Below are 26,068 nucleotides of genomic sequence, written 5' to 3'. Positions count from 1 at the left end.
CATCATGTAGTTAATACTGTGGTGCGCACAAATCTGTGTGGAAGAGGTAACTCTTTATTTGGCAAGCAGAGTAACAACAGAGCTCATAATGAACTTATCAACTCCATAGAAATCCCGGGGGGCAGTGGGGGCGGGTTTACCACTCCACATACCAGTCTTACACATGGTGGCTTAAAAGAAAGAGCTAAAACATCACGCAGTAACGCAATAGGTAGATAACAGAAAAGACACTACCAACAAGCAATAAAAGAATTTGCATTTTGCACATTTGGATCTTAATGAGGTTTTAAGTAGAGCTACGATATGCAAAAGCAAGAAGGGGGAGACAAAAAGCATTTTGAAAAAGTAATTTATTGAGAACAACAATTAAATTGAAATAGGCTGTTTATCAGCTGATCAAAAGTTTAAGACCATCGCTCAAAAAAGAACAAAAAACTCTCCAAACCAGAAGAAAAAATGTTCTCAGTAGGACTCAGTAATGAGTAGCTCCACCGTTCTTGTTAATCACTTCAAAAATTGGTTTGGGTTTCCAGGAGGCTAGTGGGAACATTGCTCCCAGTGGTGAAGATGGCTTCACAAAGGGCATCAACTGTCTGGAACTGATGGCCATTTTTATAAACTTCTTTTGCCATCCATCCCCAAATGTTCTCTATGGGATTTAAATGAGGGGAACATGCAGGATGGTCCAAAAGAGTGATGTTATTCTCCCTGAAGAAGTCCTTGGTCAAGCGAGCATTGTGAACTGCAGCGTTGTCCTGTTGAAAAACCCAGCTGTTACCACACAGACGAGGGCCCTCAGTCATGAGGGATGCCCGCTGCAACTTCTGCACGTAAGCATCCACCGTTTGACGACCCTGCACCACCTGAAGCTCCAGTGTTCCACTGAGTGACAAAGTACCCAGACCATGATGGACGCCCCTCCACTGTGCCGGGTAGAAAACATCTCAGGTGGGATCTCCTTGTCATGCCAATAACGTTGGAAGCCATCTGGACCGTCAAGGTTAAATTTTTTCTCATCAGAGAATAAAACTTTTTTCCACCTTTCAATGTCCCTGTTTTGATGCTCCCTGGCAAAGTCTAAACGGGCAGTTTTGTGGCGTTGGAGACGAGGTCTTTGAATTTGTTTTTGTTTTTTTAAACCCTTTTCTCGCAGATGGCGTCTGATGGTTATTGCACTGCAGTCGGCACCAGTAAGGGCCTTAATTTGGGTCGAAGACCGCCCTGTGTCTTGATGGACAGCCAATCGGATCCTCTGGCTCAGCGCAGGTGTCTTTTTTTGGGTCTACAACTTGACTTCTTGGTTCCATAATGCTCAGGATCTTTAATAAAATTTAGAATGTCGTACTGCGCCCAACCTCAGCAGCAATGGCACGCTGCGAGAGGCCTTGCTTATACAGCTTGACAATCGGACCACGTTCAAAAAGAGAAAGCTTCTTAGCTTTAGCCATCATGAGGGCATGACAGTGTGAATGCCTGACAGAAAATGAAAATTTTGAGCCGATTTGGACTTTTATAGCCTGTGGTCTTAAACTTTTGATCAGGTGATAAACAACCTATTTCAGTTATTTTTTTAAAAATTTAAATTAAAAGTTCCAATTGTTTTTTGTCTCACTCCCCCTTCTTGCTTTTGCATATTGTAGCTCTACTTAAAACCTCATTAAGATCCAAATGTGCAAAATGCAAATTCTAGCAATTTTTCAACTGGTCTTAAGATTTTGATCAGGAGTGTACATACTAGGCCTGGGCAATATACAGTATATACAGTATATATATATATAAATATATATATATGTATATATAGTATTCGGCATAACAGGGGCCAGAGCGTAACTGTGGGAAAGGGAAAGCAAAAGGGAATAGTAGGATGCCATATAGCAGGATGACAATACCTATGCACAACACCAGATGCTGTTGCAGACGCTGTTAAGCATCTCATTATCTTGATGTGGGAAGGTGAGTCGCTGTGTAAACGCAGCAATGTCCGGCTTTGCTGGGTTCTGTCTAAATGTCGGCGGAATTAGCGGAATCTTTTTGTGAAAGATGCTAGTGAAAGCAATGGTCTAAAAAGAATCTACTGAGACTACTGAATGCCGCGTTGCTCTGTGAAAACACACACAGTCGCAGCAGTATTCCACCTTTGCTTTGGTCTGTGTAAAAGGCAAAAGTGGATTATTAAGGAAGCTATTGGAATGCCACTGATGTGGCTGTTTTGTGGGATCCTTGTGTAAAAGAGGCTATCATCGCAACAAGCAAGCAGGCTAATGAATTAAACAAGAAGATAGATGAGGCAATACTGTAGAGTGCTGCATGCTTGACTACCTTTTCTTAAATGATGCCTTTAGTTTTCTTTGTTCTTCTTTTGTTTCTTCTTCTTTCTTTCATACTGTAAGAGTGAAGTGAACGTTCTGCCAACCTGTCGATGAGCATACTGTACCGTGCTGCCATACGTACAAGTCAGATTCTTTGGGCTATTTCTGAAAATTGTTTACCAACCTGAAGCAAATTGCTGCTTGTTGGAAATCGACTTTTTAAATTAAAGTCAGAAAATATAGCTAGAATTTAGGCAAAGGATGTCACTGTTTACCCTGTGTCTGATGCTGCATATCACTACACTGTGTTATATCATCGACTAGTTTATTTTGATGATGTTCGTAGTTGAAAAGGCCACTCACTCAGTAATGCAAGTCAGCTCCCACGTCTGGTTTAAATTAGGTGGAGGTGAGTGCCAGTAGAATTAATGTTTGTACCGGGCCCAGTCATTATGAATGTTGGCCCTTAGTGCCACATTACATAATGTTCAGAAGGTCTTGTAAAGTTGCTACACCTTTTAAAAGTTAGGTAAAGTGAAACGGCTTATGAAGCAAAACAGTGACAGTAACCATTTCTAACATCGCTTTATCTAAACTTATTTGCGTCACAAGGGTCTCCCCAGTTGCAGGCAAGCAGGTACAAGCCTTATGGGAACACATCGTTCTGAAGCAGTGAATGTTCTCTTGCCACAGTCTTTGTAACCTACTACAATGTGCAGTTTCCTGTTTGAACCATAGAACTTCTCTGCAGACCTTTCCACTGTCCCAAATTGTCCATAATATAATCCTCTACCTATGAAGCTAGTTATTAAACTGTTCAACTACCTTGTCCATATCATCATTGTTGGTGTTTCCAACCATAAAATAATGAGGTGCTGCTTTCTTAGTGCTGTTCCTTATAGTACTGTTAAGAATGCTCCAAGTTGCTCTAATGTTGTTTTTATTCTTGTTTAATAATTGACTATAATAACCTTTCTTAGGCACCCTCAAGATTGTTGAGAGTTATTTTTATATATCTTATATGTTTCTTATATGTTTTTTCTTCTTTAGTTTGCTGAATGATAAATGTCCTATATAATGTGTTTTGGTTCTTACAGGCATTTTTTCAGTCCTTTTGTCATCCATGGCTGATTATTTTTCTTTTGCTTATTGGATATTTCTCTCAAGGGACAGTTCTTATCGTAGAGAGCTTCATATAAGTATTTAGAAAGTGTTCATATGCTTCATCCACATCATTTGTACTGTACACACTCTCCCATCTTTGTTCTTCTAGATCTTTCTTTAAAGCGTTGACGCTGTCCTCTGTACGTAGTCTTTGAAAAGTCTTTTTGTCCTTCATCTTTCTGTTTTTTAAATACTATTTGTGGTAAATTGTAAACACTGGAAGATGGTCGCTGATGTCGTTGACTAGCAGACCACAAGTTGTGTTGTTATGAAAGTTATTGGTGAATATATGATCAGTTAGGGTGGCACAGTGGTCTGTTACTCTACTTGGTCTAGTTTGAGCATTATTTTTCCAGAAAATCTCAGAATTCTACAATTGCAGGTGTGCATCTAGTCACATTTTTTTTTCCTGGGGCGTTTAGGAGGGTTTTCATCACTCCATGTGAGCTTTTTGTCATGGCACCAAAATTTTGTTGGCTGACTGTGATGTGGGCCTTCAGTTCACTGCAGAGAGCCCAGCCCCTTCCTCCTGCAGGGATCAATATGCTTGATCAGCCATAAAGCTCCCAGAGTGGGGACATCCTCATCCGTCAAAGTAGACGATCACGCCAAGGTCAGACAGCAAAGCCATTGACATGCAGTGACAGGCACCTTGAGCTAACCAGCCAGTGCGTGCATGTGTGTTTCTCTCTTTCGGCTCTTTCTGCGTTTCTGTGTAGTTTGGTTTCTTAGTAGGTGGATAATTGAAAATGCCCATTGCTCTTTGTTACAGTCTCACTCACCACAATGGATGCGTTTCTGTGTTCTTGGTCACGGTGTGCGTGTGTTTAAAACTGCAGGTATACAATGTCTAACTAAGGCCATGTCCACACGAACACGGACATTTTCAAAAACGCACATTTGCCTCTCTCCGGTGTCAAAAAATCTCCATCCACCCTTCTGTCGTTTCTGTCCACAAGAATACGTATTCACAGGCTGTCATGCGCATGCCAAAGTAATGGCGGTGCTGCAGCCATGGACTGTTAAGGCAGTTTTAAAGTCCATGGCGTAATTTTTGGGGACGCACAATAAGAAACTTGACTATTCACAGGAGAAGATACATGTGGGCTGCTAGCGAAGTAGCATTACTTTTCAGTAGTTTATTTCACATTTGTCAGCAAAATGTCTTGTATATGAAACTGAAAATGTATGAAACATGTTTTTTTTATTATTTATTGATTATCACTACTGTGCTGTGAAATGTAGTTCATTTTATTGGTCAAGACAGAATTACATTGACTGTGATGCTATCATTGCTGAAATATTTCTGTGTCTGGAAAATTGTCTTTGTTTAATTGCCTCCACGACAGTAGTTACGTAGCACAAAACAGGCATACTGTATACAGTGTTCCCTCGTTTATCGCGGGGGACAGGTTCCCACAATAGCCCGCAATAAGTGAAATTTGCGAATTAGCCAACTTCATTTTTTTACAATTATATATGTTTTAAGGCTGTATAACCTCTGACCTTCACTTTATACACTTTTCCCAGACAGGCAGTAACATTTTCTCACATTTCTCTCTTGTTTAAACACTCTCAAAAAAGTTTAATCCTTCATTTCAATTTTAATGATCAACCTGCAGGTTGAACACAAGATATTATTAAATCACTCAGTAATATTTCACTCCTCTGACCGTGCCTTTTCATCCTGGCGCTGTGCCGCTGTACTGTAGCGTTTTTGTATCCTTGTTAAAACATATTGTGGCAGTACTCCTCGTGTTGCAGTCCTCCTTCGAAACAAACATTTATTTACAAGCTATCAAGCTTGCAAGCAAGCTAGCGATGACACAGGAGACACAGCAGGGTGACACGAAGGAGATTGATTGACAATGGTCTACAGCCAATCAGTGTGCATAAAACAATGGGCGGTGCAGACAGACGAGCAAGGTAAGCGAGAGACACTTAGCTTCCCACAATGCAGTTCTTCTTAAAGGGCCAGGCTCGGTCTATAACAGCATTCATACGCTGTAATAAAAAAAAAAAGCAAACCGCAAATCCGTGAAAGGTGAACCACGATAGAGCGAGGGAACACTGTACAACAGGGAAGCTTTCAAAGTGCGGGCGAAACAGCAATCATAATGTCCTTGCCATGATCACATTATCACACCATTCTTCCGAAATTGCGACATGCTTGTCAAAGTTATCCCACCAACTAGAGGTCCGATCGGGTCTTGTCCCAATCGCCGTCATGTGAGCGTCATAGCTGTTTAGTATTAGAGAGTAAAACAGCAGCAGCAGCATCTGCCGAACCTCATAATGGTGCTTTTGTTTGTCAATGTAAAGCGAAAGTAGGCATATGATTACACGTAAACACAAAAAGTCATTCCAGTATGCTTAAAACCAGCAATGTAATGTGTGCCATTGCACACATTACATTATACTTACCAGTGTGGAAATGATGGCACATAATTGTTACGTCATCTGCCAGCAACAAGCCAAAAGCTCTGTGTTCGCCATCTACATGCATACACTGAAGCCAGAGTTTTTACAAAATCTTCACCTTGAGCAGAGTTTTCCCAAACGCTCAGTTTTCAAGGACAAAAACCTACATTTGTGGAAGGCCAAAACGCATAGAAAAATATGCGTTTTAAAAAAAATACGCATTTGTGTGGACAGCCTAAAGGATAGCCTAAAGGAGTGTGGAGGTGAGTTTGGGCTCATATCTTATTGAAAAACTGACATACGGCTCAGTTTCCCAAGGGAGGGGATCTTGCTCTGCTTTAGAATGTCTCAGTACATGCTGGAATAATACTTGTGCAGCACAAGACCGTGATGCTACCACGCTTGACTGTACTGTAGGTGAAACACAATTATCTTGCTACTCATGTTGACAGTTATTTAGACTATAATGGCTGTGTTGAGTTCTTTTCAGTTGATAGTAAATGTATACTCCTATACAAGCAGTACACTTACTACTCTAAAGTATATCCAAGTTTTCTTTCTATAGTATTTACCCATCAGAAGATATATTGTAGCAAAATTCTTCATGAAATGCTCATGACATTGTTTGAGATACTGTAGCTTGCCCTTGCTGCATGGATTAAAAAAAAGTGTGTTCTCATATAGTTTTGTTTTTTTGGTGGAGGAAAGCTATATTCCTAGCTTACATAACCACTCTCTGAGAGCGGCATCTTAGAAGCACGATGGAGGTGGCGGGGATTAATCAGAGATTAAATGAAGGACACGTTGATACAATCAGTTTCTTGCTGAATCATGCCCTTGCTGGGCTGCTGCTCCATTGATTGACTGTCAGTTGAAAACAGTGCCACTCAAAAAGAAGCACAAGTTAGTGAGAGAGAGTGAGAGCGTGTGGTAACACACAGGCTTTGTTGAATAGAATGGCCTGATGGAAAAGTACATAGGGGTAGCTCCGTCACTGACTCAGCGTGCGTGTAATGAATACAACAGCGAGTGCAAGAGGGGGTTGTTGACACAACTGTGCAAGCAAACGGCCACGGAGATGCCTCATTCATTGTCCCTTGTGTACTGTGGGAGAGTGTGGCTCTAATGCCCCAATGGTACATTGTCTTAATTTCCTTGATTGGCTATGAGCAAAGTAATCATTTATTGTTCATTTTTAAATATTATTTTAGTCAAAGTGAAAAATATCTTTCTGAATGTTCTGAGCTCTTTTTTTCCAATGTCTGGGTTTAGTAGTATTTAGCAGAATAATGTTTCCCATCGGGGACCTTGGCGGTCCGATCCTCGGCTGCAGAAGCTAGCTCTTGGCATGTGGAATGTCACCTGTCTGGTGGGGAAGGATCTTGACCTGGCGTGCAAAGTGGAGAAGTTCCAGCTAGATTTAGTCAGACTCACCTCAATGCACAGCAAGGGCTCTGGAACCAGTCCTCTCCAGAGGGACTGGACTTTATTCCACTCTGGCGTTGCTGGCAGTGAGAGGCGATGGGCAGGGGTGGCAATTCTTGTTGCGCCCTGGATCGTGGCCTGTATGGTGGCATTTAACCCGGTGAACAAGAATTTCCCTCCACCTTCGGGTGGGGGGACAGGTCTTGACTGTTTGTGCTTATGTGCCGCTCAGAATACCTGCCCTTTTTCGAGTCCTTTTCATAATGGTGTCCGCATGTGCACTTGGCACCAGGACACCCTGGGCCGCAGTTCGATGATTGACTTTGTGGTCGTGTCATCAGACTTGCGGCCACGTGTTTTAAACACTCGGGTGAAGAGAGGAGCGGAGCTGTCAACTGGTGAGTTGGCTCCGATGGTGGGGTAGGATGCCGATCAGACCTGGCAGAACCAAACCCATTGTGAGGGTCTCCTAGAACTGTCTGGCAGAGTCCCCTGTCAGAGGGAGTTTCAACTCCCACCTCCGGGAGAGCTTCGACCATGTTACGAGGGAGGGGACATTGGGTCCACGTGGGCCCTGTTCCGTGCCTCCATTGTCAAGGCAGCTGACCTGGGCTGTGACCGTAAGGTGATTTGGTGCCTGTTGTGGCGGTAATAGCAGAACCTGTTGGTGGACATAAATGGTGAGGGATGCCGTCAAGTTGAAGGAGTCCTATTGGGCCTTTTTGGACAATGGAACTCCAGAGGCAGCTGACAGATACAGGCAGGTCAAGCGGTTTGCAGCTCTGGTGGTCGCTGAGGCCGAAACTGGGACATGGGAGGTGTTTGGAGAAGCCATTGTGAATGACTTCCGGATGGCTTTGAAGAGATTCTGTACCACCATCCGCCGTCTCAGGTGGGGGAAGTAGTACACTGTCAACACCGTGTATGGTGGGGATGGTGTGCTGCTGACCTCGACTCGAGATGTTGTGGACCGATGGAAGGAATACTTCGAAGACCTACTCAATCCCACTGACATATTTTCCAATGAGGAAGCGGTGCCTGGGGACTCCATGGTGGGATCTCCTGTCTCTGGGGCTGCGGCTGCCGAGTTGGTCAAGAAGCTCCTTGGTGGCAGGGCCCCGGGGGTGGATGAGATCCGTCCAGAGTTCCTTAAGGCCCTGGATGCTGTGGGCGTATCGTGGTTGACACGACTCTGCAGCATCCCATGTACATTGGCGCCGGTGCCTCTAGATTTGCAGACTGGGGTGGTGGTCCCCTTTTAAAGAAGGGGGACCGGAGGATGTGTTCCAACTATTGTGGGATCACACTCCTCAGCCTTCCTAGTAAGATCTATTCAGGGTTGCCCCCATGACCCGACCTCGGATAAGTGTTAGAAGATGGTTGGGTGGATCCTTCCCATCGCTGACATCATGTTCTCCCGCTGACAGAAAACTAGTTGATCCTGAATCAACAACCCCTTCTGCTGGTTGCAGTTTATTGGTGCACTCTATTAATAAATTCTACACAGTCTTAATTGAATTTGTTTTTTGACCGAAGTTATTATGTGTTATGCTCTTTTGAGCGTATTGTGTGTACTTGGCCCTCCTAAACTTTTCAGCAAAAACAAATATAGCCATGTATTAAAAAGTACTATTTCTAGTAACTGGTCAGCCGGATTTGGAAGTCTACTGGGCCATTATTAGACTTAGCCAGACTAAGACAGACTTTATTGATCCAGAAGGGAAATTGCTTGGTTGCAGTAGCTCAATTGCAGAACAAAAAGAAAAACACTCTTAAATAAAATGCAATGCAATGTTAATAAAATATAAGATAAACAAGATGTGCATATTTACAAATAGTTAGCAAATATATACAGTAAGTAAATACAATTAAATTTACACTATATACAAGGGAGGACAGACTACAGCGCAATACTGTTTTGAGTGATTTTTTATAGACAGGTGAGGTATTGTAGAGCTGGATGGCATGTGGAATGAATGAAGTCCTGTAGCGTTCACTGTGGGAGCAGAACTGGAGGAGTCTGTTGGAGAATGAGCTCCGCTGCCCCTCTATTGGCCGATGTAGTGGGCCACTGATGTTGTCCATGATGTAGAGCAGTTTGTCCAGTGTCCTCCTGTCTCTCATTGTCTCAAACGACTCCAACTAAGTGCTGATAATTTGTCCCGTTTTCCGGAACAGTTTGCCCATTGGGTTTATGTCCTTTTTGCTGGTGCTGCTCCCACAACAAACCGCAGCAAAGTACAGGGCACTGGCTACCACAGACTGGGAGAAGGTCTCCAGCAGCTTGCTGCACATGTTGAACGACCTAAGCTTACTCAGGAAGTATAGTCTGCTCATGCCTTTCTTGTAGACCAGTCTGCTGTTCATGTGGACTCCCAAGTACTTGTAGTGGTCCACTTCTGCCACCTCCCGGCCCGGAATGGTGATGGGCTCCACCGGCATCATCTTTCTCCTGAAGTTCATCACCAGCTCCTTGGTCTTGTCCACATTTAGAAGCAGGTGGTTTGCCTGGGACCACTCTACAAAGTCAGCGATGAGTTTACTGTACTGTACTCCACCTCCTGACCATTTCTGATACACCCAACCATCAACCCAGTCAGAGAAATTTTGAAGGTGACAGGACCCGGAGCTGTACTGGAAATCAGAGGTGTACAGAGTGAACAGGATTGGAGACAGGACAGTCCCCTGCGGAGCCCCTACATTACTGACCACAATATCAGACAGGGAGTGCCCCAGCCGCACAAACTGGGGCTTGTCAGACAATAATCCAGGAGACAGTGGATGATCTGACACCCATCCTGAGCAGCTTCTCACTCATCCAAAAGGGCTGGATGGTGTTAAAGGCACTGGAGAAATCAAAGAACATGATCTTCACAGTGCCCTTCCCAGCATCCAGGTGAGTGCGAGCACGATGCAGCAGATAGATGACAGCATCATTCACACCAACATGAGGTTGATAAGTAAACTGTAGAGGGTCCAGGGAAGGGGCCACCGGGGATCTCAGCTGAGCCAGCACGAGTCTCTCGAGGAACTTCATGATGTGTGCTGTCAGGGCAACCGGTCTGAAGTCGCAGAGGTCAGATTTGGATGGGTTCTTGGGCACAGGCACTCCATCCATCCATCCATCTTCTTCCGCTTATCCGAGAATGGGTCACATGGGCAACAGCCTAAGCAGGGAAGCCTAGACTTCCCTCTCTACTTCGTCCAGCTTCTCGCGGTGGATCCTGAGGCATTCCCAGGGCAGTTGAGGTGACATAGTCTCTCCAATGTGTCCACTTGGGTTTTCCCCAAGGCCTCCTACCAGTCGGACGTGCCCTGACCACCTCCCCAGGGAGGCGTCCGGGAGGCATCCTGACCAGATGCCCGAGCCCACCTCATCTGGGTCCTTTCAATGTGGAGGGGCAGCGGTTCTACTCAGAGTTTCTCCCGGATGACAGTGCTTCTCACCTTATCTCTAAGGGAGAGCCCAGCCACCCTACGGAGAAAACTCATTTCGCCCGCTTGTACTCGCGATCTTGTCGGTCACTACCCAAAGTTCATGACCATAGGTAAGGGTAGGAACGTAGATAGAATCGTATATTGAGAGCGTTGCCTTTCGGCTCAGCTCCCTCTTCACTACAACGGACCGATGCAGAGTCCGGATCACTGCAGACGCCACGCCAATCCACCTGTCGATCTCACGTTCCATCCTTCCCTCACTCGTGAACAAGACCCAGAGGTACTTAAACTCCTCCACTTGGGGCAGGATCTCATCCCTGACCCGAAGATGGCACTCCACCCTTTTCCAAGCAAGAACCATGGACTCAGACTTGAAGGTGCTAATTCTCATCCCAGTTGCTTCACACTTGGCTGCGAACCGATCCAGTGTGAGTTGAAGGTCACGGCTTGATGAAGCTAACAGGACCATATCATCTGCAAAAAGCAGAGATCCAATCCTTCAGCCACCAAACTGTACCTCCTCAAAGCCCTTGCTGCACCTAGAAATTCTGTCCGTAAAAAAACTAATGAACAGAATCTGTGACAAAGGGCAGCCCTGGTGAAGTCCAACCCTCGCAGGAAACGGTTACGACTTATTGCCAGTAATGCGAACCAAACTCTGACACCGGTCATACAGGGAACGAACTGCCTGAATTAGGTTGACCGGTACCCTATATTCCCGGAGCACGCCCCACTGAATTCCTCAACATTTGTGTGTATGTGATGAAGACGCTCGCATCTTCTTCCGCTGTGGAACACACGTAAACAAGATGGCCGCGGCACTGTGAAGATGTTCACATCTTCATCACATACACACAAATGGAGAGGTGACAGTGCACATGGACACGGTTGGAGACAAATATAACGCAGAGAAATTTGTGAGGACTGATTTTTTTGACGAGGCATTTTTATAATGCAAATGTATTACTCTTTTGAACGCATATTGTATTGAGAAGCCAAGCTCTTTACTTAAATGACCCAGCAACTAAGCAGAACTACGTTCCTCGTCACGGAAATCCAACCAGAACTGGACTCGCGAGACCAAATGGGGGGTAAGTCACTGTTGATAACTTCATGTCAAAAAATCCAAACTATCCCTGTAAATGAATGGTGATTTCCACAGAAACTTTCAGAAGAGTGGAAGCAAAGGGGAACCAACTCCATCTTTTCTTTTGGATTGGTCTTTCCAACGGCCGCTCCTAAACCTTCTTTTGACTGCAGACCAGTAAACTGCATTGAACTCTGATATTGAGCCAAAACTCTCCAGTCTAATCCACTTTATTTCTATAGCACATTTTATAAACACAGTTTCCAATGTGCTTGACAAAATGATAAAGCAATAAATAAGAAATAGTAAAAGTTTAAATGAATACAATAGAAACTAGTAAATCAAATACAAACAATACATTTAAAATAACAATAAATTATTAAATAAATAAAAAAACACAAAAATAAGTAAAAACAAATCAATAAAAGAATAGAAAACAATAAAAAAAACATGGAGGGCCACACAACTAACGGTTAAAAGCCAGAGAATAAAAGTGGGTTTTAAGACAAGATGTGACAAAGCGTTCCACAGCTTGGGGCCGACCACAAAAGGCCCGGTCTCTCCTGGTCTTAAGTCTTGTTTAGGCACCACCAGTTGGAGCTGGCCTTTGGACCTCTGTTAAAATCTGTGCCGCAGAGTTTTTGGACTAACTGGAAGAGAGAGAGTGCCCTATGTGACCTATTCCAGCGTAAGGTGCATTACATTAGCCCAAACTCTGCCAGAAGCCTATTGATGGCAGTTGTGTTTATTTCAGAGCCCGTGTACCACACACACACACACACGCACATCACGCACATCACGCACATCGTCACCTCTCAGCAGCTCACCCACTGTCTGGCAGCTCCTTGGTGATGTTCTCGTCTTCAGTCTCGATCAGAAGTTATTTTTTTACTTGTGGATTGACCCTGCTGTGGACAGCAGTTTGACAGATTCCATACTGGACTGGTTTTGTTCGAGGGTGGATTGCTGCAAATGACTGGCTTTAAGTGTTGCATACATTTTGGCCGGAAAGTAAATGAGGATGCATAGATGAATACAACTGGCTGTCACTACCTTTTAGTGTTGCCAAAATCAGGCAATGCCCACCATTTTTCTTTGTCATTTATAAAGCCTGCTGCTTCTAGGACCTGCCTTCTTTGCATCCAAGAGAAGAGTCCTTACAAAAGTCCTCTTAACACACGCGTGCATTCAACATACTCACACTGGAGCAGTTACTGTCACTGGCACACTTAATTATTCAGTCATCATCATGTTTAGCTGGTTATATAAATGCTGTTTGAAAGAAGGTGAGGGGTATGCTTTTGAGCTCTACTCTGCATAAAATGTAATCCATAAAATAAATGCATTTCTATTAAAAAAAACTAGGATCAACCATGGTTTGTTTACAAGGTAACACACATTCACCAGTGCTATTTGCAAAAACCAAAACAAAGGGGTTGCATTTGTTGTTTACAGTTGCTGCAGTGTTATTGCATGTGAGCATCCCCTCTTCCCATCTACTATGTACTGAAAACCAATCTTGGACCGGCATAAATACTCAGCATGCCTATGACATCATGGAGTTTCCACTGCGGCGCTTGGCTCACTTTAGAGATAGCTACTTTGATATTTCATACCTCTGGCTCAATCACAGGGGTTCCCCACCGATCCAACGACTCGCTGGCCCACTCACCCCTGCTGACCATAGATGGGCTTAAGAGTTGCTTGTTTATGTGGAGAGTTGTCACTTGATAGTTCTTTTAGGCAAATCTAACACACTTCATGATGAGTGAGAGGCAAGAAAGTGATGTAGTGGAGCCTTAATGGGATGCTGGGACACTTTAGATTTGTTTGGATTTCAAAACAGTGTTTCCTATCGGAATCAGTAAAAACTATCGCTATCATAAAACCTTTATTAATTGTACAGGCAATGTTTTAAGTAACATTTAAAAATTCTTGGCATACAAGTGTCTGAATAAGTTAAACAAAGCAGTGGAATCTCTGTTTTTGTGTGCCCCGACTTTTGCAGCATTCGCTTTTCCACAAAAATTATTGCCACAAATATGTCTCAGTTTTTGTACACTGTCTCTGTTATCGTATGACCTAACAGTGCACCTGACAAACTAGTCAAGTGCCCAAACAAAGCATCCACGCAATGGCGACTCTCTGTGAAGAAGATTGGATAGTGGTTCTTTTAGAGTTGGGACACGAGAGATAGATTTCCGCCATGGTATCATTTAATCGTCTTTATTGTGTGTGTGTGTGTGTAGTTTATTTGTTCATGGAATGCACAAATAACGCTGAATAACTCCTTCCTTCCTCCTTTCAAGCTCGGCACCATGAGGTGTTCAAGCGCACTATGTATTTCTGAGTGTAGACAAATCTGTACTTTTATTTTGTTTATTTGCAAGTTCCAGAGCTTTGATAAGGAAGGTGAGAAACAAAATTCAAGAAAAAACTACAAAGGAAACGGCTGTTACAATATGATTGTAATGTAAGTTAACAAGTTAACACATATTCAAGGAAGAACATTGTAATGGAGACACATGCCAGAAAGTGAGTCGGGCCAGTGTGTGTAATGATGATTATACCTGCTGTGGAAGTTTACAATATAATTCAAGTGAACAAGTATACAGCTTTAACCGTCAGGTCTTTAAAGTCAAGTTTGTAGCAGATTACAATGAAACGCCGTCCCCTGCCCCCCTTCCACTCCTCTCTTGACTCACTCATGTTAAATGTTCATTTATCCATTTAATTGATCATTTATATGTATTTTGCTTTGTTTTCTGCATGTAAAACTACAATTATTCATTCTATAATGTGTTTTGTGTGAATAATTTTGGGTGTCTGGAACAAATTAATTGGATTTACAGTATTTCTTACGGGAAGATGTATTTGGTTTTTGTATGTTTCAGTTTTCATCCGACCTTTCAGAACTGATTAATGATGAAAACCGAGTGTCCACTCTAATGTTAATTTTAAAACTATTAAATATTCTGTGCTGGACATTTTTCAACGCTAATTGTCACAGTTGTAGAAAAAGTTGACCACTAATGTAAAATGTTGGACCATTAAAACACTCTTGCCTATGTTTAACTCGCCTCATGCTAGTACTAGTACACATTTCCAAGCTAAACCGTGATGGTAAGCAAAAGTACTGTCAGGATATGTAAAAGCAGAAATGGAGGATTGCCACATTATTCTTGTCCGTTCACTTCCTTAAGATGTTTCCACACTGCAATAGTCACATGTATAGGTTTTGATTGTAGTTATACTGTAATTATAATATCCCTTGCAAATGTGTTTTGACAACTTGGATTCAGTCTGCTGCTATGCTTTTTATCAGCTACTTGTGTCCTATTAAAGCCTTGTTTGTGCAGGACTTCCTGTGTAGGCAAAATGCTTGACAAACCTCTGAACCAATAAACACACTCTAGCAGAAGAGGGATGGATGTTCACCACAGTTGCCAGTTCCTTAAGTGATGACTGATATAACTTTTCACATTTTCCATCCTATCACATGGATGCATGCTCACGAGGTGATGTGACACCTCCAACTTTAGTCTCTCTCTCTTGCTGTGCCACTAGGTGTAATCTTGTTATGATGCACTCTGACTTGGGTCATCTGGAGGCTTCCATGCACACAGCAAGAGAGTTTAAAGGCTTACATGCACATTTTACATACAGTTAGTCACATGCGAGCATCATTAAGGACCATCTGTCTATTTTGGATTTGTAGCACTATATTGTATGGGATGTCATTAGATAATACAGATATACCTAATAAAGTGTCCAGTGAGTCACTGTGTGTGTGTGTGTGTGTGTGTGTGTGTGTGTTTGCGTGGGTGGGCAGGCAGGCTTTAAGTTCACAGGCAACGGCTGATGTCATCGAGGTAAAATAGGGCTTGTGTCCTTGATGACAGCCTGGAAACTAAAATTGTCGTGACAACCCTGCCGGAATGAACCGGTATGTGACACCCCTTCCTTACTGCCGACTGCATGGAAAAAATAAAGGAACAACACGCACACACACACATGCACACATAGCTGTGTTAGTGGGGAAAAGCCTTTGGAGACAATGTCTGGAGTTCCCAGGGATTATGGGACCACAGTGGCGAATCAATCCCTTAACTCCCATTAACTTAAGTAATGGTGGCTAACTCACTCATCTGCAGTGCATATCAAAATTAACATTTATGTACGTCGAGTACAACGCTTTTGCCAAGTGTATTTTTATCGTTTGTCACAGAATTTTCAGTGAGCCTGCCCCACATTTAATTTAAGTGTATATTATATTGGATGGCCGCACGGTGGCTGAGTGGTTAGCATGTTGGTCACACAGTCAGGTGATCGTGAAGACCTGGGTTCGAATCTCTGCTTGAGTTTGCATGTTCTCCCCGTGCGTACGTGGGTACTCCGGTTTCCTCCCACATTGTATGTTAGGTTGATTGGCGACCGTAAATTGTCTATAGTGTGAGCGTGAATGATTGTTTGTGTATATGTGCCTTGCGATTGGCTTCCGACCAGTCCAGCGTGTACCCCGCCTCTCGCCCGAAGTCAGCTGGGATAGGCTCCAGCATCCCCTCCGACCCTAATTAGGATAAGCGCCATGGAATGGATGGATGGATGGATTATATTTGATGCTGTTTGCAGTGGTGTGTAACTGCACTGCATCATACTGACAGCTGCTTGTAATATTTTCTCCCTGTCATGTAGTTAAATAGTGTCTAGTAATGTGATAATTCCTTTATTAGTCCCACCAGGGGAAATTGCAGGTTTACAGCAGCAAGAGCAGTACAAAAGCACACAAGAGCATAGAAAGTGCAAAATCAAGGTAAATGGTTTCGGATCTTTAATGCACAAAATGTATCAAAGTAGTCGTGCAGCTTTCAATTTTTCAGTATTTGGCTCTTTGTGGAAAAATTTGAGACACCCCTGCTTTAGAGGCCCACTGAGCTGAAGAGTATTTACTTTGACCTTCAAGTTGTATCACTTCTGGGGTGTTGGACTTCCACTGTACACTTACACGTAGTTTAAAATCAGTTTTCTATATCACTCGTACATGCACATCCTGCACATCAGTCTTGCTTTAACACTTATGAAAGCAAGACTTGTTTATGTGTTCTTTACTTTGTTGGCACAGCGTGAGAGTTTCTTCCCACATGTGCTACAAACAGGCTCGTGCATGTGTCGAAGTGAATTATAAATGAGTTCCTTAGTGTGCTAACTGATTCGCTGGCCACCATCTTTCAAAACACACACATATTAGAAAAGGGTGGCAATTAGTACAGAAGCAGCAAGCTTATAATAAGCGCAGCCCCACGTTGACAGCTGAGGTGTCAATGCCGACGGATGTTACAGCCTCACTTGTCTCACACCCCACACCCTACTTCTTCAAAACTAACATGCACACATTCACTGTTCAAAGTGCAACGTTGGAAGCAAACATCTCTGGTTCAAAATGTATTCAGATTCTTAACATCACTATTGTACATGTGTCCTCCTCCTCCTCTTCCTCCTCCATCTGTGAGTCATCTCATCTCATCGTAAATGTGAGAGGCTGCATCTTCTTCCATGCTAAGGTACCTCCAAAACTCATGACAGCTTTTTTTCTGCCTCCTAATACCAAGCAGTCATGTCCACTCGCCGCCATGGAGACATGAGCATCAGCTTGATCAAATAGACTGTTTGTTCCTGTCACATCAACCACAGCAGTTGTTGCTGCTGATGAAAGCTGTTCAATCACATGCTGCCACTATTTTGATCGCACCATCTATTACGCATACAGAAAAAACATATGCAGTATTTTGAATCATCCTCATTTCTTGCTGCTTTTATGCGCAGGTTGTGGGAATAGCGGTGTGAGCGGTGAAATGTACGACGCCGGGTACCGCTCCATCACCAACATCGATTACTCCTCGGTGTGCATCAGCACCATGAGCGCCAGGTATGCCGACCGGCCGGGTATGAGCTGGTGGCAGATGGATGTGCGCCAGCTCGCCTTCCCCGACGCCTCCTTTGACATCGTTCTAGAGAAGGCCACGCTGGACGCCTTGATGGTGGAGGAAAAAACCCCCTGGGAGGTGTCCCCTCAGACTGCCCGATTCATTCATGAGGCCCTCACTGAGGTATTGTTAAATACATGCTACACTGGAAAAGTCTGAGGCAACAACTAATTTTATTGTCTTAATGAACTTTTTCACAAGCAAACAAACAAAAATACACAACTGATTTCCACCAAACATTGCAGAGGGGTCACAAACATGGACTAAAGAGAAATCCATTAAATTTTTTAGAGGATCTGGATAAAGGGGCTAATAAAGGATTCTATTATTACTAGGGGTGTCCCGTGACTGACCTGCGATTGACTGACGACCAGTCCAGGGTGTACCCTGCCTCTCGCCCGAAGTCAGTGGGATAGGCTCTAGCATGGAGGATAAGATGGATGGGTGTCACGTGACGATACGAGATTGAGTCTATGAGACGAGATGTTTACATTACTTTTAAGAAAAGTGCAATGAAAAATCTACTAATTTAATTTCTGCTACGTTACACTCTTTACTCTTTACATTCTGTGTGTATGGTACCGGCTTCGCCTCCACCCTCCGAGACATTGAGACTGTATGACTGACAAAAGGGCTTACTCTGTTCATACCGTTGTTCAATGGAACAAAGGTGCCAAGGTGCTGAAACCAATGCACAGAGTGAATGTTCTTCCTGCCTGTTTGGAGGCAAGAGATGAGGAAAACAGACACACATGCACATGGCAATATATTGAGGCCGACAAAATGATCGAGTTCATTTTCATTTATCGTGTGATTAATTTATTATCATCCCATGCTGACAGCCCAAGAGGAATCTTTTCATGTTTTAATCTTTGAAGATCTTGTGACACCCCTAATTGTTACAGTTTGACCCATAATGGCATCAAAGCAACAGGCAATCCGCAGAAATGTCGTCCTATGTCATAATGTAACATAATGTCATCCTCCATAAACCAGGAAGGAACCTGCTAACAAACAAACAAACAAACTTTAAGATCTCATTAAGATCCAAATGTGCAAAATACAAATTCTAGCAATTTTTCAACTGGTCTCAAGATTTTGATCAGGTCTGTATGCATATTAAGCATGTTGATATTTTCATACTGAATGCTGATCACCTGCCAATTAAGCATGTTAGCTTACCATGGTTTGGTTGCTGCAGTTTTTCTGAATGCTGTTCTCCTCAGCGTCAACATGCGTGTAATATTAACAGGGGTGTCACAAGATCTCGCGAGATCAAAACGGGAGAAGATTTCTTGTCTTGTGGGCACTAGGCCTGGGACGATAATGAATAAATGAACTGATCACTCAAAAAATGAAAATGAGTTATATAATTTTGTCGGCCTTAATTTATTGGCATGTGTGTCTGTTTTCCTCGTTTCCTGCCTCCAAACAGGCAGGAAGATAGTTCACTCTGCATTTCCATTGAACATCGGCATGAACGGAGTGAGCCCTTTTGTCATACACACTCATACACACCTTGGTCTCGGTGAGTGAGTTTTTTCATTTTTAATTGTACTTTTGTTCAAAGTAATGTTAAAATCCTGCCTCGTCTCGTAGACCCAATCTCGTGTATTGTGACACCCTATGTGACACCCCTATTACTCAACATAAATGTTTTCCTCTTCAGTTCAATCAAGAGAAGTCCGTCACGTCGGCTTGCAGCACAATGACTTGACTGCACCACTGTAGGGCAGTTCATTTGTAAATGGTTCTCAGCACCGAATCACTGTTACTGGCACTTCATATCTCCACTCAGCTGACTTGCATGACGCTGAGCACCACTAATCACCACAGTGTTTCCACCTTTTCCCACGCTTGACCTTGACACACTAAGCGGGAACACCACCATCAGCTGGAATACAGTCCTTGACTTCAGAGCTGTGATTTGCCAGTGAATTACTCACCGCTGCATTATAGAGCGCTGCTGTTTTAGTTTTAAGTTTAAAGTTCACTTGCATTTTGCTGACTGGCGTACACCGACAGAATGTGTAATTGCAGTAAAAGCATCAGTGCAAAAAAGGTCAAAATGAAGTGAATTGTTTTATTGGACACTTCTACTGGGTAGAAGTTCAGCTAATATTCATTCATTGTCTATAAATCAATAAGTTGATGACTTTTTAAAAAGCTATACTGAAAACATGGTGGTGCGTTTTAGCTTAATATGTTGTAACGTCGCTAACTCGGGGTGTCGCAAGAGATTGCCACACGAGATTAAAACATGACGAGATTTCTCATTTGGAGAAAAGCTGTATCGTGAGAACAGGACAGCCAGAAGCCGATCAGACTGTGAACTGTGGCATGGCTATGATGAATGATAATACAGTAATATGGGAGTGGCAGGGTGCAAGGCTTTATTGGAAGTGCACATTAAGTGCTTTTCGGCACACTTGGCAATCCAACCTATCTTGATGTGAACAGTGTCAGCAAGTGATATGTGGCAATTTCTTCCATCGAAGTTAAACAGATGCTTGCTTATTGTTGATGTCCAAGCAGAATTTGTAGTAATTCTACAGCCGATCAACTTTACTTAAAGACTTGTCAGATCAACCCACGTAGATGTTAGGACTTGTCTGCACCCTTAATCACCGAGCGGTTCTATTGACGCTCATTCCATTTGGCCCAGGGCCAGCTTTCAGGTACCGGTTCCATTTCATACAACACACCATGCATAAAAGTGATCCGTGTTGACAATTTAGCAACATGGTCACTATATTTAGCAAGTAAGGCTGCGCATCATGCATTTATTCGGTAATTAGATACAAGCCATCAACAAAGGTGAAACATCCGCCGAGCAGCCGCTCGGGAGTGAGCTCCACCTCCGTACCGCCGTGCAATGCACGTCTATAAAAAAAAAAACCCCTCCATAATACAACACTACCCCTGACCAACATCGCCAAGAAGGCAGAGCTTGGACACACTGGCCTTCCTGGCAAAACACGCATAGATGTCCAAAGTGTGGCACAGAGGCCATCTTTGGAACGTGACTCATTGCAGAAATAACATTTTTAAAAACACAGCAAAAGTGGAAAAATAGAGCAAAAAGGCATAATGTAACTACAAAAATCTAAAATGTTGATACTAATAACTAATAAGACCACAAAGATTTGTCTTTATATATATATAAATATAAATAAATAAATAAATATATATATATATATATATATATATATATATATATATATATATATATATATATATATATATATATATTTAATTGCAAATAGTTTTTTTTAATTATTACTATCAAAGGACAGCAGGACATCCCTGACATAAATAAACAAAGACAAGTAGACAAGAGAAAAACAGTGAAAAAAACAGCATTTATTATTATTAGATATTACCATAACAGTGGTTTACTTGGTTTAAAAAAATGTTGACAATAATATCTTTTGAGTGTCAATTTGTGGGACAATAAACATTTCGAAACGTACCTGCATTGTTTTTTGACTCTGTTAAATGAAACACTTTGTTTGTCCAGTCATATTTTTTCATTGTACTTTTCTTAAAAATTCATGTTAAAATCTCATCTCGTCTCGTTCGCGTGGACCCAATCTCGTGCATCGTCTCGTCTCGCGAGTTAGGTGTCTCATGATACCCCTAGTGATAACTTTTATTTGACTCTTTAGTGAACAGTCAGTGAAACGCTTTCCTACATACTGCGCATAAGGTGAAGGCTGCATTTATTTCATTATAGTTATTTCAAACTTCAATTCAATATTATCAGAAGTAACCTTTCTTTGTTCATTGGCTGGTTGAAATCACAGGGTTCCAATTTATAGTGAGGCATGTGGTATCTGTTTCAACTTAAGTTTGCAAATATGGTTTCTTTTCTTACCCTTTAAAGGGCTATGCAAAACTTTGGAAACAAATCTTCTTGAGGTTTGGCTTAAAGGGAAACGGTACTTTTTTGGGGAGTTTTGTCCCATCATCCACAATCTTTACGTGGAGACATGAACACACCTCTTTCCCTTTTCTGTATGTTCTAAATATTGAAAAACAGCCAGCACAAGGTAACTAATACATGTACTGGGGTTTCACCTATTCCGTCTATAAGGCCCTCTAAAAAAAACTCTAATGTTCCACAATCCAAGTGGAGGAGGTGTGGCTGTGTACGTGGACAAACATCTGAACTACAACATGGTGAAGAATATGTAATTTGTTATTGACAACATCCTAGAATGTATAATGATTGAAATCTGTAAAGAAAAAAGCAAAAATGTGTTAATAAGTTGTGTATGTAGAACTCCAAAGTCAGGGATTGGAATGTTTGAGTACTAAGAAAGCAGGCTACCCTCACTATTTTATAGTTGGAAACACTAATAAGGATGATGTGAATGAGGTAGTTGAAATGTTTAACAATTATTTAGTAAACATTGGACCAAAACCGGAAGAAGAAATTCCAAAAGTCTGGACAATGGACGAATGGAAGGAAACCGTAGATAGGAATCTGAATTCCATGTTTCTCACTGATGTAACAAAAAAGGAAATCACTGACACTGTAAAAAATGTTAAAGCAAAAACATCAACTGATTGTAATGGAATCGAAATGGAAACAATTAAAAGGGTTATCAATGAGATTGTTGAACCGTTAACATATATTAGTAACTTATAATGAAAATAGCTTAAGTGGTTCCGATTTAAAAAAAAAAAAAAAAAATGGAGATAAACATCAATTTACAAATTAAAATTTTCAGTTAATTTGGTGCACTTAACACATAAAAATACATGATAATGCTGCCCTTTATCTTTCTTTCATTAAAATACGGTAAAAATGGTTATATTTCAGACATAGTGTGACATGGTGATTAGTCATGATTAATTAATTTGAAAACCCTGATTAATCTGATTCCAAATTTTAATCAGCCCTAGTTACAACATGTGTTCTGTAGGTATCTTCAAAGTTTTCCCAATTAGCCAATAAACCCCCGCTTCTCTTGACCCTTGGCAAATATAATACAAAGCTCCATTTGATGCACTCATTTTACAACTCAGGGCCCTAAAAAGGAGGTCTTAAAAGGTTACTTTGTAATTTTAATATTGCACCTTATTGATCCACGCAGTAGACAGACGCGTGACCTCGGCATCACATGGACCAAGCAACACAAAGTAGTCTTGGGTGTTCTCCCTCATCCAGATGGAAGTGTTAAAGAAATCTCACCGTGCTCGTGAGGCAGATGGGAGGATTTGATGTGAAAATGTTTGCAACACCCCTCCTTTCTAACTCTTCATTTCCACTTTGAATTCTCTCACCTGCTGAAGATGTGTGATTGCGTACATCTCATATGTCTTTGAAGATCTCCATTATCTTTTCAGATGTGGGTCTGCTGCTCTCTCACTGCAGCTCTGCAGTCACGATTCCACTGTGTGTGTGTGTGTGTGTGTGTGTGTGTGTTTTATTTTTCAGCAATGCTGAGGGTGCCTCCACAGCTTTTTATTTTTTTTAACAAGTGGAACTGACACAGATAAGAGATAAGGAGGAAAGGAAAGAAGAGAGAAAACTCCCTGAGTATTGGAAAGGGAGTTTTGGAGGAAAGAGGTGGGAGTCTCATCATAAGGAAAAGGGAGGGGACGGAGGCAAGAGATAGAAGAGAAAGTGCGTGATGGTGCAGAAAGAGAGAGAAAGTGAAAGAGACAGCGGTTAATGAGCAGAGCATCCACGTGAGAGGAGAGTAAAGTAGGAGCGCACTTTAATTTGAAACCTGCTTTTTCTTTTTCTTTTTTTGCTAACAGCAGCACTGTGGTCCATCACCAGATTTGCACCTCACACGTACTGGATGACACTGAGCTTAAAACCTCAGACAGTCATTCCCCAACTTCGTCAAGGACAGACATACATATTTAGCTTTGCTGACTAACATGTGTACACACAAATAGAAGCACACGTTATAGATGTGATGGAGCGCCGAGGTGTGAAATTTATTTTACAGCATGACTGTGAATCACTCTTGGTTGTTGCTATGGAAACTATCTCAGGATATCATCTCTCTTCTAATTGCTAACTTTTTTAAGAGTCATTTAAAAGGTGCAAAGATGAGACCTTGAGATCCTGCAGACAGCTCGTGAGGCTTTAGTCGTTCTGGTTTAATGTAAAACTTTATTGATGCGTGTGTGAGCTGAGACATGGGCCTGTCCCCCCTCATAAATGAGGACACACTCCCATATGAATGTGTCATGTGTAGGTGGAGCAGTACTTAAGTCCATTTAGTTTGTCAGCCACACACCAGTGAAGGGTGAGATTCGCCTTGTTAAACATTGTGTTACCACTCACAGGTCATAATCATGTCATGACATCATCTTGAGAGTGGCGTTCATTGACATTGATTGCTTGTCTCTGGCTCCTGCTGAGGACAGTCCTAGAAAGCTTGGACGTGGGCCCAAGGGAACATTTCTATCACACACGCACACACACACACAAAACTGTATGTATGGATGTTTTCATGACGGTGGCTGCTGCTGGAATAGTAAAGAAGTGTACAATTGAGCTGTACAAATGTAGACTGTACTGTCTTTTTAGTTGTTTGTCAATTTTTAGACGGCAGGCTACTTCCTGGTTCACGGAAGATAACTTAACTATGACGAGGCCGTACCATTTTTCACAAACCTGAACAGCAGAGAGATTTTGATTTAAAATCCATCCATTTTCTCTGCCGCTTCTCCTCATTAGGGTCGCGGGGGTATGCTGGAGCCTATCCCAGCTGACTTTGGGCGACAGGCAGGGTACACCCTGGACTGGTCGCCAGCCAGTCGCAGGGCACATATAGACAAACAAGCATTCACACTCACATTCATACCTATGGACAATTTTAAGTCAATTTAGGAGGTAACAAACTACACTCTTCACCAAGTTTACATGTATTATATTTTGCTCTTTTATAACACAGCTCTTTTATTTACTTAGTAATAATTCTGCAACAGAAAAGGCATTTATTTACTCCCAGTTTGAATCTATTGTGTCATTTTTCACAACAAGCTATTTTTTATTTATCTAAGCAAGGCGCAATGTGCATGGACAAGCTGGCCTGATTTTTTTTGTACTAGGATAAAGTGGATTACCTCAATCCACTTTATTCTCTTTCTGTCTAGTTTCACATATTCTCTATCTTATCATAGGTGGCCTGTAATAAAAAAAAAACAACATTTCCGTTCATCTAACACAGTGATTCTCAACTAGTGGGTTGGGACCCAAAAGTGGGTCACGGATCCATTCTGGGTGGGTCGCAGACAGCAAGCAAAAAGTTACCATACATTGAAATATGTAACACTTATATAAAATATGCACAACCGACTTTTTTTTCAGTTAGATTGAGCAATATTTCAGTCATCTTCTTCTTTGGTATATATTCATTGGAAAGTAAGTGCAATATCTGATTTTGTGATCTTATTTAGTGCTTTTTTGATGTTTCATTTTAATTTATGCATGCAGTTATAATGTCCCTCTTTATTTACTTGCAAATGCCTTAACAAATCCCTCTAAAATTCACTTTGTACATGTAATTATGTGTTTTAATGTTTGAGATAGCACAGACGATTTAAAAAAAACAACAAAAAAAAACATATGCATTTGCTTGGTCTCACAAAAAATAATAATACAAATAAAAATAAAAATGGGTCGCGACTGAATGACCATTGGAAAATGTGGGTTCCAGGTTGAGACCATTTGAGAACCCCTGATCGAACACATTAATATTCCTTACTGGCAATTGGTTATTTGGAAAGAGAAGGGCTAATTTTGGGGGATATTGTCAACACACTCTGTGTACATGGATTACATAGTTTTTGACAGAAACTCTTTAATGTTGGATATGCAATAAGTCTGTTGTTTTGCTGTTTCTTGTATGCGTGACAGAGTATTTATAAATCCGTACTTCATCTGGTGTGTTCGTTAGAACCGAGAGAGCGGAGCTGTGCAGCTATTCCAGCTGCCCATGGGAGAGAGTCTGTGTGAATCCATGAAACTTAAATCATAATTAATATTAACAGCAAAAGTCTATTTTTGTATCAGTGTTTCTTTTACCACATGATATATGTGCATGGCTACTCACACACACACACACACACACACACAGCCTAAGATCTGTGTACTCTTTTGCGGTGTGTATGTATGTGTGCATGTAAGCATTGTGAATATTTTGTGAGTATATGTGTGAGAGAACGGGAGTGGGTTGGCCTAAGCAACCCTCCCTCCCTCCCACGGCTCT

General features: G+C 42.0%; 1 protein-coding gene across 1 annotated transcript in view; it reads left to right on the top strand.

Annotated features, from left to right (window-relative positions):
- The window catches only part of ece2a (endothelin converting enzyme 2a), a 94,367-nt gene that overhangs the window by 29,556 nt on the left and 38,743 nt on the right, over nt 1-26,068 (top strand). The window contains exon 3 of the mRNA XM_054766740.1: nt 17,668-17,951. Within this exon, the coding sequence (XP_054622715.1) occupies nt 17,668-17,951 (284 nt within the window). The remainder of the gene's footprint in view (nt 1-17,667; nt 17,952-26,068) is intronic.

This window comes from Dunckerocampus dactyliophorus, chromosome 2 (assembly GCF_027744805.1).
Source record: "Dunckerocampus dactyliophorus isolate RoL2022-P2 chromosome 2, RoL_Ddac_1.1, whole genome shotgun sequence".
In the NCBI taxonomy this organism is placed as follows: domain Eukaryota; kingdom Metazoa; phylum Chordata; class Actinopteri; order Syngnathiformes; family Syngnathidae; genus Dunckerocampus; species Dunckerocampus dactyliophorus.
This window is presented reverse-complemented; position numbering and strand designations above follow the sequence as displayed.